Source organism: Rhinopithecus roxellana, chromosome 1, assembly GCF_007565055.1.
Source record: "Rhinopithecus roxellana isolate Shanxi Qingling chromosome 1, ASM756505v1, whole genome shotgun sequence".
Taxonomy (NCBI): Eukaryota; Metazoa; Chordata; class Mammalia; order Primates; family Cercopithecidae; genus Rhinopithecus; species Rhinopithecus roxellana.
In genome coordinates, this window is record NC_044549.1 from 114488312 (window position 1) to 114506829 (window position 18518).

At 37.7% G+C, this 18518-nt stretch overlaps 1 protein-coding gene across 5 annotated transcripts in view; it reads right to left on the reverse strand.

Moving 5' to 3' along the window:
- U2SURP (U2 snRNP associated SURP domain containing) overlaps positions 1–18204 on the reverse strand; it is a 58275-nt gene extending 40071 nt beyond the window's left edge. For 2 of the 5 annotated variants that reach the window (XM_010381301.2, XM_030929306.1), the window contains exons 1-6: positions 17410–17554; positions 8115–8159; positions 6303–6434; positions 4257–4355; positions 2329–2443; positions 1749–1882 (exon numbers count right to left, since the gene is read on the reverse strand). In XM_010381301.2, coding sequence (XP_010379603.1) covers positions 1749–1882; positions 2329–2443; positions 4257–4355; positions 6303–6434; positions 8115–8159; positions 17410–17454 — 570 coding nt within the window. In that variant the 5' untranslated portion in view covers positions 17455–17554. Of the gene's footprint in view, positions 1–1748; positions 1883–2328; positions 2444–4256; positions 4356–6302; positions 6435–8114; positions 8160–17409 lie in introns of all 5 variants that reach the window. The other 3 variants (XM_030929314.1, XM_010381299.2, XM_030929301.1) reach the window with 3 other exon arrangements.
- Between the last annotated feature and the right edge of the window lie 314 nt (positions 18205–18518).

Genomic DNA, 18518 nt, shown 5'->3' on the forward strand with positions numbered 1-18518 from the left:
GAGAAAACTGGAACCCTCAAACATTACTGGTGGGACTGTAAAGTGGTACAACCACTTTCGAAAAACTGGCAGTTTCTCAAAAGGCTAAACATAGTTACCATGTGACCCAGCAATTCCACTTCTCAGTTTGTGTATATACATGTATCCAAGAGAACTGAAAACATAAGTTCACACAAAAAAAGCCCACACATGAATGTTTACAGCAGCATTATTTCTACAGCAGCAGAAAAGCGGAAACAAACCAAATGTCCATCTACTAAGTAATGCACAGATAAACAATATATGGTATGTCTATAAAATGGAGTATTATTCAACCACAAAAAGGAATGAAGTACTGATACATGCCACAACAAAGATGAACCTTGAAACATTATGCTAAGTAATGAAGCCAGATACAAAAGACCAAATATTGTATGATACCATCCATACAAAATGTCCAGAATAAACAAATCAAGAGACAGAAAGTAGATTAGTAGGTTGTCAGGGACTGAAGTTAATAGGAAAAAAAAAAAAAAATGGGAGTGACTGATAATGGGTAGGGATTTTTTTCAGGTTGATAAAAATGTTCTGAAATCAGAGTGGTGACTGTTGCACAACTTTGAATATACTTAAAACCACTCAATTGTACACTTTATTTAAATTTTTTTTTTTTTTTTTTTGTAAAGATGGAGTCTTGCTCTGTTGCCCAGGCTGGTCTCAAACTCCTGGGCTCAAGCAATCCTCCAGCCTCAGCTTCCCAAAGTGCTAGGATTACAGGCATGAGCCACTGCACCTAGTCAACTGTATACTTTAAAAGGATAAATTTTAGCCAGGCATCTGTAATCTCAGCACTTTGGGAGGCCAAGGTGGACAAATCGCTTGAGTCTGGAAGTTCGAGACCAGCCTGGGCAAAATGGTGAAAATTCGTTTTCACAAAAAATACCAAAAAAATTAGCTGGGCATGGGACTACATTGCCTGTAGTCCCAGCTACTCAGGAGGCTGAGGTGGGAGGACCACCCGAGCCTAGGAGGTTGAAGCTGCAGGAGCTGTAATCACACTATTGCACTCTAGCCTGGGCAACAGTGAGACCGTCTCCCCCCCAAAAAAAAAAAAAAGGTAAACCTTATTGTATTGTATGTGAATTGTATCTTAATAAAGCTGGATTTTTCATTGCTTTTAGAGACATGTTTTAAGCCAAACAAAAAAAACCAGGCTTACTATTCAATGCAATCGCATTTGTTCACCACATGTGGCTCCAAATGACATGACCCACATCTGTCTGCCATCTCCCATAAAAACCAAACTCTCAAAGAAAAAGAATTTTTTTCTAACACTGAGAATATTTTAAGTGTCACTAGTTCTGACAGTAATTCCCAAAATGTTCTAAAAATGTTCTAGGAAACAGACACTACACATACTAATAATTTAAATACCTCAGTTCATAAATGTTTAAAAAGACAACCCCACTGCAAGTCAAATATAGTCAATTTTTGACTTGCATTATAGTAAATTTTTGACTTGCAATATATGATGAGCATAAATAGCAAATGTTCACTGCTCAAAGAGCATAAAAAGAATATCATCTATGTGTCCTAATTCATCATCTCTCATCTAAGTAAATTACTGGGTTAGAAAGCATCAAAACTTAACATCTACCACTCCTGCCCCCGCCAAAAATGAAAAAAAGCCAAAGTCTTGCTTACAGTGGAAGTATCACTGGCAATGTCATCTCTCAACATAAATAGTCAATTACTTAAGTATGACTTACAGGTTTTTTGGTTTCTATCACAAGAAGAGATGGTGGTCTTTCATTGGAAGACTGATTTGGAGGATTTTTTTGATCTGCAAATCTTGAAGATGGCTTATAGATTTTACCTCTTTTTTCATCTGTTTCATGTTCTTCTGAAATTTAAAATACTAAGTTTCAAAACTAATTTTGCATTATTTTTCTTTATTAAAAACAAGTAAAAATTAGTAAAATGCCTTTAGCATTAAAATGTATCACTATTAACAAATATGAAATTCAAGTATCACCTCAATAACGCTAATTTAATCATTTTGTAGCAAAACTACAACACACATTAAAATCTGTGACAAGTGCTCTGCTGTCTTAAAACTTGAAAGGGACTAAATATGTTTAAAATCTGTCTTCAGTATCCCATTAACTGACACTTGGCCATTTATTCTGCTAATATAACCACTAGAGGGTGCCGACAGAAAACGTAAAATTCAAAAGCAACCAAACTTCCTTCCATAATGATCTACCTGCAGTAATTCAACCAAGATGGAGTTTGCTCAAAAACTGTAATACAGTTATACTTTATTAGCAGTTACACTTATAAACTTACCTTTAGCTGCATTAACAACACCCCCTCGCACAAATGTTTTCACCTTATTACCATCACTTCCTTCAAAAGCAGCAAGAAACTCCTCATATATCTCAGCAGCTGCCTTTTCATCCTCCTAAATACACATGAAAATATTAATATCACACAATACAAAAATTGTTAATGTACACAGGGCTAAATTAATCAAGGAATAAGATGGAGGAAAACCCTCCCTTCCCAGGTTAAGCAGTCCTAACAATTAATAACATCTAATCTTTAGTAGATATTAAATATTAATTAATGAAACCAAGAGAGGCTTTGCTCCTCTACCAGCAATTTGTAGAACCAGAAAAGAACCCCTAAGTACAGATTAACTAGTAAATTTGTCTAGAGACTACTCAAGCATCAAACTGTATGACAATTGACTATATGAAAACATATTTTGCTAGTAACGTTTACCAAGTTTCCAAGGCATGATGATTTAATTCAGTGAATATAAATATTTTTCAAATCACCAAAAACATGCATATTAGAAGTTGAAGCAGCAATATCTACTGACAAGTGGCATTAAAGAAAAGAAAGCTCAGAAGAATCTTGATCTAAAGAAAGCTCAGAAGAAATTTGATAGTTTCAATTATTCTAAATGTCCCCAAAACATCTACGAACAGAAAGGCCAACAGAATATAACAGAAAATACAGAATAAAATCAAATAGCATGTGGAAATTTAGTGTTCAATAAAAGGAGCATCTCAAATCAATGGGAAATAAACTTTTCAATAAATGACACGAGGATAACTGAATACATTATTTGAAAAAAGACAAAAATGAATCTATTCTTGACACCACACACCAGAATAAACTACAAAATAATCTGATTTAATATTCTTAAAAACGAAACCATACAGTAGTAGGTAATTCCCTTATAAGCTGATAATGGAAAAAACTGAAAAACCAGAAATCATAGGGAAACACTGATCTGATTGTACAACAATAGTTTCTGCATGGAGAAAAACACCAACAGCAAACTAAAAAGACAATCAACAAAGTGAGAAAAAAAAAATTGTACCTTGTATAACAAAGTGTTAATACAACTTATAGAAAAAAATTGAGCAGACAGTTCACAGAAACAAACACAAGAAAAACTGTTAAACTTTACTCATGAGAGAAATCCTAATGTAAAACTACACTGAGATACCATTTTTCATGCAGGAGACTGGCAAAACTCCTCTACTGGCAGTGCTATGGGGAAACATTCATTCATACACTACTGACAGGGATGCAAAATGTCACTGCCCCCACAGAGAGCAATCTGACAATGACAAATATAGAAAAACTATCTTTATGCATTTACCATTCAACCCAGTAATCTCACTTATAAGAACATATCCCAAATCTCACCTATAAGAATATATCCCAAAGATAACACTAGCAAAAAAACCAAACATATGCATAACATTATCCCTCACAGCATTATTTGTAATGACAAAAGAACAAAACATAAATGCCCGCAATAGAATTTTAGTTGAATAAATGATTGCATATCTACACAGCCGTAGCAAAAGAATAAGGAGTATTTCTATATACTTGAGGTAATTTCTGAGATATAATGTTAAGTTACAAAAGCAAGTTGGAAAAAAGTGTACTGTATAAAGCATACTATCATTAATCTAAGGGGAATGGGTACAATGTGCACACACACGCACACACACACACACTTTACTTAAACAAAAAGATTAGAAAATAGCCAAAACTATAACAAAGAAAAAAGAAACAGGGTGAGGGAACAAGGATAGAAGCTCAACTCCTAGGAATATATGTTGTATTACAGATTTGACTCAGAGGTGGAGCTGAGAATATCCTAGAGGTTAAGAATCTTCAGGAAACATTCCTCTAATACACTCAGACACATTCATTTCCAAGCATAATTCAAAATACATTTTCAACATTACCTTTTTCTTTAATTCTTCCTGTTCCTTTTTACTTAAAGTTCGCTTAGCTGTACTCATTTTTCCAATACTGAATGCTTTAAGTTTGTTTTCCAGAAGAGGCTAAGAAATAAAAAGCATACCTTTACATATACATTCTTAGTGCTATCTAAAACTTTGATACACATCAACCGATAACTAAGTCTTCAGAATAGATTGCCATTTTAAAAAATTTCATTGTAAAGAAAAGCTGGGGCTACTCTACATGTCAGGTGCCTATCTTACTTCACTCTGATGTTAAGTATTCATCAAAGAATGTCTTCATTCATTAGCTCTAGGTCAAAAACATGCAAAAGGCATGTTTTAAAAAAAGGTAAAAATAGAAGAGACAGACACTAATGCTTAGAACAAGAATAAAAGCATTTGAGGAGGGAAAGTACAGATGTTTCTGGGGAAAAGTTGCAATGACAGAAAACAGATCCTGAAGTAGGCAAAGGGAGGCAAACATTTCCATGGTCCCGGGGCAGGAATTTACCATCTACAACTCTCATTTTACATATTATAAATAACTTCTTTTTTATAATTTGGTAAATTACCTCATTCTTCATCAATAATACAGATATTTATGAACATAATTTCATTCTTTGCTGGGATTAAAATATCACCTACAATATTTAAGGTTTCAGCTCAAGTAAAACTATATCAATTTTAAATATAAGAAAACAGTATTTTAATGAAGTCTTCATTTATGCAACTTAGAAGCAACTTCCTTCTGAAATATAGCCTGAATATACTGTCTGTAGACCTTTGTGTTCAATCAGTTACTCATTTGATTTATAAACTTAAAAGGTAGGAAATGTTTATTAAATACAACCTAAAATACTGAAATCTGAAGGTTTCTCTCACTACTAAAATGAGAAGCTAACCAATTACAAAATTAAGACTTTAAATTCCCTAGTCATTAAATAGGCTTGCCTTTGGGAGATGCAGAATAGAAGAGTAACATTGCTGCTATTTTACAGTTAATTAAAATCCCTTTGAGAAAAATAAAGCAGTTTATAACCTAAAAGTCAATATTGGGTTTCAGGAGCAGATTCAAAATACATTTTCTCAAAATAGAAAATCGTTTTGCCATCATTCGGTCTCTCTGGTTTCAACTTCAAAAGTTTAAACAAGTGGCAAGATTATATATGAATTAAATGAAACCCAAGGAAAAATCACCATGCTCAAATTTTATTTATACCCTAAGAGCTAAATTCAGCCACCCAAGAGAGATATGGCTAAGGAAACTATGGAGTATTTATTCAAATAAACAATATAAGCAATCATTTAAAAGTTTGTTTACAGAATTGTTGCAGAAATGAAAACAATTTCTAACTAAAAACAGGGTATTTTAAAATGGGTTCTTGTAAAATAAATCTAGGCAAAGTAAAAATATATTTATACCTAGAAATATTAAACAAGAAAAGTAATTTGTAGTAGTTAATACTGGCTGGTGATGACTGTGTTATGCGACAAATTTAACCACAAGAAAAAATTACTTGACATAGAATAAAAGTCTAAAAGAGCCTGAGAGCACTTTACAGATCTAAAGTGAAGAAGTTCTTTCTCTGTGTTCCTGTATTACCCTGGGCACTGCACTTATTAGAGTGAATAGCACCTGCTCCTGTTTACTTTCCAAAGTGAAACTATAAGCTCTCTGGAAACAAGAATAGTGTTTCAATGATCTGTGCATTTCCAGTAACTGATATTTGGTACGTGGTTCAATAAATTTTTGATATAAGTGGGGAAAGATAAACTTGACAATTAACCATTTTAAATCCAAACACCACTTTGCTTTTTGAATAAAATTTAAAACTCTAAAATGAAATATATCTCTCATTTGAGCTAAAAGGATGTCCCTACATAAATGAGTTTACTGTTATCCCAAATACAAAAAGAATGCTATTTTCAAATAGAGTAAGATGAAACACATACAAAACCAAATATTCAACCACTAAATTCAATCAAGGACAGATTAACATCATTAACTATCCTTTCCTATCTTTACCTTATCTTATCTATACTCACTCTTGAGAGATTCTGATGAGGAGAATCACAAAGGCTTTCACGGGCACTTTCATTCCTATAATTATGTTTTCTTGGGCTCTTAGGTCGTGTCCGACTTGGCATATCACTATCTGAAGGTCCAGATGCATCCATCTTCAGGAAAAGCAAAACAAGAGAAAAAACAAACCACACATACATACATATACAGCACTGAAAACTAGAAATAAGCCATGTCAGATATTCACGAATTTCATTGTACATTATCAAAATATCACATCCCTTAGTATCACCATTGATTTCATCAAAAGAGTTCTTTTTTTTTTTTTGAGACGGAGTCTCGCTCTGTCGCCCAGACTGGAGTACAGTGGCACGATCTTGGCTCACTGCAAGCTCCACCTCCCAGGTTCACGCCATTCTCCTGCCTCAGCCTCCCAAGTAGCTGGGACTACAGGTGCCTGCCATTATGCCCGGCTAATTTTTTGTATTTTAAGTAGAGACAGGGTTTCACCGTGTTAGCCAGGATGTTCTCGATTGCCTGACCTGGTGATCCGCCCGCCTCGGCCTCCCAAAGTGCTGGGATTACAGGTGTGAGTCACTGCACCCAGCGTAAAAGAGTTCTTAAGAACAGGGGAAGTTTTCAATAACTCTTAACTCACAAGCTTGAATTTTATATTGGTAACAGTTGTTTTCCTTGAAGTAACAGGTTCATTACCTTCATTTTCAAGAAAATGTCTGCCAAAATCCCCAAGTCTGATTCACCATAGTCTGCCTATCAGTCACTCCCAAGTAAAACTAGTGTTTCATGAAAAAAGCAACTAGTTTCATTTCTCAACTCAACCAAACATCACATTTTGGTAAGCATAAGTGTTATATGTACTTCTTATCACATAGAATATTAAGACAAACTATACAAAAGATCAAGACAATGGTAAATTTTTACTGCTTGATGAAGTAGTAAACTAGTAGTAATTTTTACTGCTTCACCAAGCAGTAAAAATTATTTCTAATTATGCTGATTTCTCAAGTGAAATTATTGTGCCTGCTGGGGAAGAATATAATGACTACACATATATTCTGGTGTCATTGCCTTGATTTGTGCTGAAGTGCCAACAGTTTACCCACCGAATGCTTTTGCACTTCCAGCTATATTTGCATTAGTGCAAGTGCCAAATTGGTGAAAAAGGCATAAATAACGCCTTAGTATTATTACAAAATAGTTTTGAATTCACAGACCCTTCTCAGAGATTCTCAGTGACTCCCAGGGGTCTTCTGACTCCCAGGGGTCTTCAGACTACACTTTGAACACTGCTGTAATAACATAAATAAAAAAATACTTATTGCAGTATTATCTATCCAAAATGTTACTCGAAAGCTTTAAACAAAAAATAAATGCCCATCAACAAACAAATAACAAACAACTGCACCTCCCCACCATAGAACATTATGATGCCTTAAGAAAGAACAGATTAGAGTTATAACAGTTTACCTGCAGGGATTTCCAAAACATGTTCTGTGCAGTGAGAAAAGCATGTATATAATGCATTCCGATAGTCAAAGTGTAAGTACATATACGTATGTATGTACAGATTTTTTTACACAATAAAAATCATAAGGAAATATACATACTAGGTTTCTAACATGGCTTAAGAGGGCTAACTTATGCAAGTAGAACGTAAAAAAAAGGAAGGCACCTAGAAAAAAAGAGTAAAAGGAAAAAAAGCACACACAATATAATTGTACTTATTTGTGAAGTAAAATCATTGATGTAGGGAAACATATGAGGAGAAATTAAATTTTAAAGGAAAAAAGACAAAGATTGCCTTTTATACTCACATGTGAATCTGAAGATCCAGATGAATGAACATCTGATGATCTCGTCTACAAGTATTAAAAATAAAAGTCAATAATTTAAAAATGTCTTACACTAACAAACGATGTCTCTCATGTTATACAAACTTAGTATTTCCTAACTTCTGGCAATTTCTCCTCAGTTAATTAAACTGAGCAAAGGCAGTCTCTGATTTAGGAAAAGATTATGATACAAAGTAAACGTGTAAGTCATTTCTTTAAAATTCAGCCTGCATATTTCCAAAAATATAATACAAACACTAGTGGGATATATATGAGGCACAATTACCTCTTTATAGTATACACTGGAAACCTAACCACCATTTATACAACAGAAGTTTTAAGCAAAAGCTCTTCCTAATCATAGATGCATCATTTACTGCCACAGTACTGCCCAGCAACTTCTTGGTTCACAGTACAAGAACTCTCTTCCTTTCTCTAACCACCCAAAGCCACATAAAGAAATCCACATATAAATCCTTGCTGTCTATTAAAAGGTACAAATTCTGGCCGGGCGTGGTGGCTCACTCCTGTAATCCCAGCACTTTGGGAGGCCGAGGTGGGCGGATCACCAGGTCAGGAGATCGAGATCATCCTGGCTAACACGATGAAACCACGTCTCTACTTAAAAAATACAAAAAATTAGCCGGGCGTGGTGGCAGGCACCTGTAGTCCCAGCTACTTGGGAGGCTGAGGCAGGAGAATGGCGTGAACCCAGGAGGCAGAGCTTGCAGTGAGCCGAGATCGTGCCACTGTACTCCAGCCTGGGTGACAGAGCGAGACTCCATCTCAAAAAAAAAAAAAGGTACAAATTCTGCAGAAAGTTCAAGAAAATATTACCAAATTTCAATACGGCACCATTTACAACTCGTTTTAAGGGAGATGATTCTATAGCATGACACAGGCTTCCTGGTGGCACGAGAAAGAGTTCACATGGTATCTGCCAGCAATGTCAACTGTTAAAACTTCAATTTTTCTTAACTGATCAGATTATACATGGTATGCAATAATTTGTTTTCACTACGCATGCATGTAAAGACAGAGATGACAAGCTGTAAGGCTATTAACTAAATATATGCTATCCTTCCGAAAGAAAGATTCTCCAAGAATTTTTACTTGGGGATCCAAAATATAATTGTCACTGAGCTGTTTTTATTTTTGAGGGTATAGGGTAGTGAAATTTTACTTGTTTTTATTTATATATTTAAGTGTTAAGTGTTCAAATGAAATCAAGAATATTGAGATCACAAATATCTCACCTGACCCCAACTCCAAGTCCAGATGTCACATAAAGCACAAGACAAAATATTTTAAGAGAAAATTGAAGATTCGTATGTTATTTTAAAAAGAGCAAATCAGGAAGATTAATATAGATCCATACAGTATTGTTTTATTTATGTTGTCCATACATAAGGCTAAGAACAGCTGGTAAGAATTTTGCACTGAATCAATTTACTCCTCTGAACTCCACTGTATTGCACATTAGCATAGAGAAAAATCAGCTCAGGGCAACCAAGTACTGGGACACCTCCCACCTCATTCTTTCTTTTGTTCTTTTCTTTTCTTTTTTTTCTTCAGACAGAGTCTCACTCTGTCTACCAGGCTGGAATACAGTGGCAGGACCTTGGCTCACTGCAGCCTCCGCCTCCCAGGTTCCAGTGATTCTCCTCCCTCAGCCTCCTGGGTAGCTGGGATTATAGGCACGTGCCACCATGCCTGGTTAATTTTTGTATTTTTAGTAGAGACAGGGTTTCACCATGTTGGCCAGGATGGTCTCGAACTCGCGACTCAGGTGATCTGCTCGCCTCTGAAAGTGCTACGATTACAGACATGAGCGACTGCACCCGGCCCCATCTCACTCTTTCTGTCCATGGTTTTTTTGTCCCCAACTTTTGTGTCCACCTTCATTTTCTTCTTGCAGCTAATCTTTCTTAAACGTCAAGATGGTACAAAAGAAGAAAATTTTTAGTATTAACTATGAAACACACTCTGAAACATATCTTGAAACTCATCAATTTACAAATATCTAGAAATTTAAAAATCCAAAAGAATAAACAACCATTCTTACAAAAGAAGTTCAGGCAAGAGGCTGAAGGGACTGAAAAAAATCAACGGCCTGGGCCGGGCGCAGTGACTCACACCTGTAATCCCAGCACTTTGGGAGGCTGAGGCAGGTGTATCAAGAGATGGAGACCATCCTGGCCAAATCTGGTGAAACCCCATCTCTACCAAAAATAACAAAAATTAGCCGGGCGTGGTGGTGGGCGCACGTAGTCCCAGCTACTCGCTGAGGCAGGAGAATTGTGTGAACCCGGGAGACAGAGCTTGCAGTGAGCTGAGATCCTGCCACTGCACTAGAGCCTAGGCAACAGAGTGAGACTCCGTCTCAAAAACAAACAATAACAACAAAAACAAGTCAACTGCCTTCCAATACACCAGTATTAACTTGCTAGGTAACAAAAACATCCTAATCATAAAAGCAACAGAAAATACAAAAACATCTAGAAACCAATTTAATAAATGTATATAACCCTTGTTAAGAAAAAACAAAAACTTTAGGAGAAATCCAGTTACTCAAGTCACCTTTTCAAAAGATTCATATTACTGGATGGGAAAATTCAATATAAAGATAATATCAATGATACCTAAATTTCTTTATTTAATACAATCTCATTCAACAGCTCTAAATTCCAAAGGGAAATACCTGCAAGAGGGCAAAGGAATTGCCAAAACAATTCTAAAGTTCACCCAGAAAGAATAAGCATCCAAAAGAATAACTAAGAAAGTGCTACCCTTTCTTTAGTCTTTTATGCCATCACATCCAAATCATTTCTAGCATTTAAAAACAAAAGATACAAGAACCTAGACATTCTGCCCATTTCCATACAGTTAACTCTTCCCTGACTCCAAGTCGTCATCAAAAGATGAAGCTCTATAATCTTTAAGAATCTCACTTGCATAACCATTCATCAAATAAAATAATCTCTAATACAAAAATGAGTTCAAAAGTAACAATTTTGTCAGCTTTCAAAATAATACAATTTGATAAATTTGATAAATTTGCAAATAGAGCAATAACAGCATGGTGTAGGACAATGCACCGGTGTACAATGTAGGACAATGCACCAGCTGATTTCAATTAGCTTAAGATGTCACTAACCACATTTTCACCAGACATTTTCCACTGATACACACCTATAGCTAAACAGCACTCAGCACAGAACTTTTTAAGGGTTAAGAACAGTTCAAACAGCAGTTAACACAATTTTTAAAAGAATAATCAACTTCTAAAGATAACAGTCAAGGGAAACAGTAAATATAGCACTACTTCAGAAGCTGAGCCTCTCCCTCTTCTTAACCTGGAACTGAATTGTATTATTTGTCTTGAGTTTGGCTTTTTATTGTTAACTGAAGAACACAAACGAATGATGCTTAAAGATCTCTTGAAGTCTACAGCACCTTATCCAAATGAAAGGACCCAAAAGCTGCTGGATGGAGTGGCTCACGCCCGTAATCTCAGCTACTCAGGAGGCTGAGATTGGGCGACTGCTCCAGGCCAGGAGTTTAAGACCAGCCTAACAAAGCAAGAACCCCGTCTCGGGGGGCGGGAGGGAAGAAAGCAAGCAAAGAAAAAAGACACAAAAGCAAGAAATGAAAAGGAAGACTAAGGGAAGTTTGAGACGATAAAGTAGCATACACAAGAGAAATTTTGGAGCAGAGAAACCAGACAGTACAAATGTGGGGAGGGACAGCAAGAAACATTCTGACGGCTGCTAAGGGGATAAAAGTGAAGCCAACTACACTACCTATTGCCCTATAGCTTGCTGGCTGAGAATAAAACTAATTTTCTTCCAGCTGCTCCAATTTTACTTCAAGCGAAAGCCCCACATCTGAGTTTCCAAATTAGCAAGCTATCCACAGCAACATTCCTCCAACACCACCATTCTGCCTAGTGAGCTCTCCATTCTCGTATCTGTCTCCTAATCTCCCACGTTTCTCCTCTCACCCTCTAAGAGCAGCAACTTTCATTTCCACAAGTTTAACAATCTCTCCCGCAGGAAGCATAATAACACCTTAATTGTACTGTCTTGACTCTCTTCTACTAGACAGCATGCTCCTCAAAAATGGGTAAAAATGGGTACGTTCTATTTTTTTTTTTTTTTTTTTTGAGACAGAGTTTCGCTCTTTTTGCCCAGGCTGGAGTGCAATGGCGCAATCTCAGCTCTCATGGCAACCTCCACCTCCCAGGTTCAAGTGATTCTCCTGTCTCAGCCTCCCGAATAGCTGGGATTACAGGCATGCGCCACCAGGCCTGGCTAATTCTGTATTTTTAGCAGAGACGGGGTTTCTCCATCTCCTGACTAGTTGGTCAGGCTAGTCTTGAACTACCGACCTCAGGTGATCCACCCACCTCGGCCTCCCAAAGTGCTGGGATTACAGGCGTGAGCCACCGCGCCCGACTGCTAAAAATGGGTACATTCTTAATTTACCATTTTCTAACTCAACATCACGCACAAGATCTGGCAAGTGACAGAGTCTCAATATATTTGATTTGTCAGAACAAGTACCTACCACCAAACAAAATTACACTCCACACTGTCAACATACTAGGCTGTCCACTCATTAACCACAGCTACCTAGCTTAATACCACTATCCAAGCCAAATCAAGGTATCCATCTTTAAAAAAAAATTCACAAAATCATTAATACAAGCACTATGTAAATAAAGTTAAATAACAAACCTAAGATGATTTGTTAAATTACTCAAAACACTACCAATACTATACGAAAAGTTGTTAAGTATACTCTGAATAACCTATAGCTTATCTAACCTGAGGAAGGGCCTTGTGAAAACCTTTAACTCAGGGAATAGATGCCTAACACTACCATTAGCCTCAAGTGCTACTGACAAATGTATCTTGCTTTCAAAAACGTTATTTCAGCAAAATATACAGCTCACGGCTGATGTGCAATAAAATGTTAAAACTACCTATACTAGAATAAGAGGCAAATAGTTTGTAATATTACTATTTTTGATTTTAATATCTTGTAGCAAGTTTTTCTTTTTATTCCAAAAATGATGGCTCCTTGTAAAAAACAGTGGGGGGTAGAGGGGTAGATGTCTTCAACTTGCATACTAAATGAGCTCTTCTCTCTATGATACCTAGTAAGGCAAATGGGTATCTTTCTTAGAAGGTTTTCTTTCCAAGGAAAACAAATTTTCAGAACTAAAAAACAAAAAGTGAAAATAAAAACTGCACTTTCAGAAAACAATCAATTCAATCCAGAAAGATAGGATTTTTAAAACCATACCAACAGGCATATTCTAGCACCAGTGCTGCAGGTTCAAGTTTCGAGAAAGTATCAATCGAGAAAATGGAAGGAAGTTCAGTTCTACCTTCCACACCAAACCAAAACCTTCTACCAAAAAAACTACCTTATATTTTAAGATAAGGTTACAACCATATCATAATAAAGATTCAGTTTAAAACTGGCAAGCTGTGAAAAGCCTAATTTTCAAGGTATGTATTTTGTTTGGACTTTTTCATAAACTTTCAGTTACCACAAAAAACGAAAACTGGCAGTAATAAATACCTAAGGTTCACAAGCCTTGAACAGATCTTCATTTTACTTATTTCTTAAAAGTGATACTTTTTGTTAATCAGCAAAGGCAGTCAATCAAAACAGTTTCCAAAGCAATTCAGCACTGGATGTGCAAGAAAGTCTGTAGTTTTTTCTGTTTTATCCATTCACCTAACTTAATTTTTGGCGACACGGCAAAAAAGAAAAAAAAAGCCATAGTCACAGAGTGAAATAGCAGGGCACGCAATTCCATTACATTAGCAATATTACCAGCACAGGAAATTGCAGAAGGAAAGAAAATACTAAATTTTCTTCATATCCTAATTTTGCTAAGTAAACAACTGACAGTCAAAAATAATAATTTTTTATAAATTAAATTATAAGGAAATATGTTTAACAATTTTATTAGCAAACAATTACAGACTCGCTCTCTCTCCTCTCAAAATCAAAGCTACAACATAACGTCAACACCCCTCCCCAGCCAAGCAATATTTTAGACTAGTGATAAACAAATGCACAGGAAAATTTTAGCTCATTTCTAGAACATTTATTAAATGTCTACATCTGCCAGGCTCTAAAATGCAAAGCACAACAAAATTACACAGAAAATTAAAGTGCATAGGGGTCTCTTCATTAGGGACAATTATGAATAAAGGTAAGTCATTCAAGTATACATTCATAAAGTATCATTTTAAAACTAGAGGCCAGGAACAGTGGCTCACGCCTGTAATCCCCGCACTTTGGGAGGCTGAGGCCGGAGGATCACAAGGTCAGGAGTTACAGACCAGCCTGGCCAATAGATGAAACCCCGTCTCTACTAAAACACAAAATACAAAAATACAAATAATAAAATACTAAAAGTACAAAAATTAGTCGGGTGCCTGTAGTCCCAGCTACTCGGGAGGCTGAGGCAGAAGAATCGCTCAAATCCGGGAGGCAGAGGTTACGGTGAGCTGAGATTGCGCCACTGCACTCCAGCCGGGGCAACAGAGCAAGACTCTGTCTCAAAAAAAAAAAAAAAAAAAAAAGCAACTAGAAGACCTGTAGAGGTTATCTAATCTAATCTTTTTATAATTAAGAAATGTTAATAGTTTTGCCATACTGTATATTTTAAAATTACCATTTTCCCAATGTCTAGAAATATAAGCATCCCTATCCATATTAATAGGAATTTAACTACCAAAGAAAACGACGAAACATCAAACAGAAGTATCTGTTCACTCCATCTGTATTGTAAAACATAAGCCACTCATCTGTTCTTTCCAGGGGAAAGGAAATCAAACCAGGTATCAAAGGCTAGAAATTCCAAATACTGTAGTATTAGCCAAAACGATCTCACACTTACTCTAACAAATTTTGTGTTAGAAATAAAAAGCAGTGCTGGGCACAGTGAATCACGCCTGTCATCCCGGCACTTTGGGAGGCCGAGGCGGGTGGATCACGAGGTCAAGAGATCCAGACCATCCTGGCCAACATGGTGAAACCCCGTCTCTACTAAAATACAAAAAATTAGCCTGGCGTGGAAGCGGGCGCCTGTACTCCCAGCTACTCAGTAGGCTGAGGCAGGAGAATTACTTGAACCCGGGAGGCGGAGGTTGCAATGAGCAGAGACTGTGCCACAGTACTCCAGCCTGGGCGACAGAGCGAGACTTCTTCACAAAAATAAAATAAAATAAAATAAAAATAAAAAGCAGCTATCTGGGCAGTCATTATGACGGCTGATGACTTAGATTCCAAATCACAGGATTAAAATTTATCCTGACATTTTGAAAGTTAAGAACTTATTTCCACTAAAAACAAAAAAGGAGAGGGGAAAGAAACTAAAATTTATTATGTTGTACTTTATAGACACTAGCTCATTTAATCCTTATATCAACCTTGTAAAAAAAGAATTATATCTACATTACAAATGAGGAAATTGAGGCTCCAGAGTTTAAGCAATCTGCCTTAATATTATCGCAAATGTAATTAATTACCAAGTCAGGATTTAAACCCAAATCTCTTTTGCTAACAAAATTCATAATCTTCCCACTACATTATGCAGCCTCCAAATTAGTTAAGATATTCTGATTCCTTTTACAGACATCAGTAAGAAATCTGTTAACAGCATCAAGAGATTATAATCTAAGGCAATATAAACAGAAAAGATTACTGGATAATCCAATAATTTATTTATAGGGGACAGCCATCATTCACAATCATGAAAAGTACTATTTCAGAAGGAAGCCTGAACATAGACATTGAAATGTTTTCAATGTATCCAAAACCTCAAGTAGGGAATACTTAAAATATTACTTTGAGAAGAAACAGAAATTGTGAGGCTTATGCATGACTTGTTATGAATGTAGCTAACTTTAGCAATAGCTCCCTAACGGTATGTTCTTGTCATGAGTCTGTTGAGAAGAGTTGGTAGAGCGAGTTACCCCTGTATTCCCCTCGCCCCCAAAGAGGGGGAGAAGACGAAATGTACTGAGGAGGGAAAAAAACTGACATAACACCTTGTAAAGCAGCCGAAACTGGCCCCTTATCAAAGTCTGAATGTAACTAAAGGATGTCTGGTAAGACCATTACTAATTATGAACTAATTATTTTGGTGTACATCATTCACCAAGTGGCATAAACAGTCGGATTAGAGAATGCAAGTAGAAAACGAGTTGATGTTTCTCAGAACTGTAAAAGCAAGCTTCTCTCTTACCGTAAATTTAACTTTCTAATAACCGATTTATAGTCACACACACTCTTTAAGATGTAACAGCCCCTAGCACCTGAAAAAGTGTTATACACCTTTTTGCATCAGCATCGGAAAGTTTAACTACCTAGTGGCAGTACCAATTAATATATTCGAGACCAGAAACCCAAAGCAAACAACGATTAAATGTCCCGCCCAAGATGGCAACTAAGAACCCAACCTTACTAATGCTAAACTACTACCACAGCTCACTGGTTTCACAATACGTGCACAGGATTCCCTGTAAACACAAATACAATTTACTAATCGTATGTAGCTTAAAAGTCTACGGGGCTTCTCTTTTCACTGTGTTTCTTCAACATGAAGAAAGAGACCACGAGTCCTCTACCCTAAAAAGTGCTTTTTACTTCCCCTTAAGGTAAAGACCACGTGTAGAATGTACATTCACCTTGGCTATGAAGCACTGCAAAGGAGAGCTTGCTCCCGCCTCTGCATTTCCCACTTCGCGTCTTTGCCCTAGTGGTCCTCCCCTCACAGCTGGCGACCCTAAAGATTATTTATTCCTTGGAGGGAAACTGAGGGAGGCCGGAAGTGAGTGAGATCCAAAACCGAGAAAAAAGCAGCACTTAAGCACCGGGAAGCGATTCCCGCCTCTCTCCCAGGCGCTGTCTGGAGGCCTCAGGGCGCAGGAAGCTGAAATACAGGAGAGCGTTTTCACGACTTCGGACCTCAATCTGAATTCCTGATTACACTCCAACGCCAAGCGCGGGCCGAAGCACTCACGCCACCACCGCCTGGGCACGCCAGTTTCGAGCTGAATCCAGGCTGGGAATAAGGGGAGATACCAGGCCTCTCAACCTGCGCACCACGGTGCGGCGGCGCCCGGGCCTACCGTCGCGACCAGAACGCAGACCCCAATCCCAGTCGCCTCTCACAGGCCAGAAGTGTCTGTGGGCCCCAGACGACAGTGGTAGATCTGCTGACTTACGAAATTTTGTCAGAAATTACCTTTGAACTGGCCTTCTGAGATCCGCCTGGCGTTTTGTCCGCCATCTTGAGCTTTGCCCCTCCTTCGGCGGCAGCAGCAGCACGGGCGAGTCGAGCACCGAAAGAGCGGATCTCAGCGAAGCCCGCCAGAGGAGCCTGCAAGGCTGAATAGTCGACTGTGGAGATAGCGACCTTGGGGGAAGCCGCTCACGTGACTTCCGGTGTCAGTAATTTCCTCAGCCGCCCTCCCTACGCTAGTTTTCCTGGGAGTCACGGTGTTTGGTCACGTTATTGGGTCCGGGAATTCACAGTATCTCCTTGTCCAGGGCCAGCTGATATTTCACTCTCTTATCGCAACGCCAACCCTTGAGAGATGCGAACCAGTCGTATTTCCTTTGTGGGAAGGGAGCCGCTTTTTAAACACGTGCACTGGCCATCTAGGGAGTAGCTTTTACTTCAACTCAAAATAGGACTGGAGCTGACTGGTGGCCTGGCGCTCGATCGACGGAAACGCTGTTCTCGCCACTTCGGCAGCTCCCACGCTTGCAGTCTGCTCATCTTAAGATGGTGAATGTTGACATACGGTTGCGCCCGAAAAGCGGAGAAGAGGAGCGTTTGACCCAACCCGAGGGTGATCCAGTAGACACTGTTAAGGGCGTCTGCGGAGTGGGTGCGCGTGGAGACAGTCAATAAGAGAAAATCGTAAATACAGACGGTATTCTAAATCTAGCATGCATGTAAAGTTGTGTGACATTTTAAAAGATTACATTTTACACTTTAGTATTGTTTTCATTTTTAATCACATAAATGGGGGAGCACCATATTAAACTGTTCTGTACTTAATACTTTTTTAAAAAGTTATTAATCAGGACCTAGATTCAAAGAAGGAAAGCTTGCTTGAGAAGACTATGCCTGAATCAGGCTAGGCAAGGAAAGAAAGGACATTCCAGAAAGAGGGAGTAATTGAGGTAAAAGCCTGTGGCATAAATTAGTACAGCCGGTCTTGCAGGTCACCTTAAGCAGTCGTTTTATTAGATCAGGTGTGGAGAGGGACGTGGTTGGACGGGGTGTGGGTGCAGGTTCACACAGCGCCCCGTCACCATCGTGCTTAGGAGTTAGAATTCTATTCT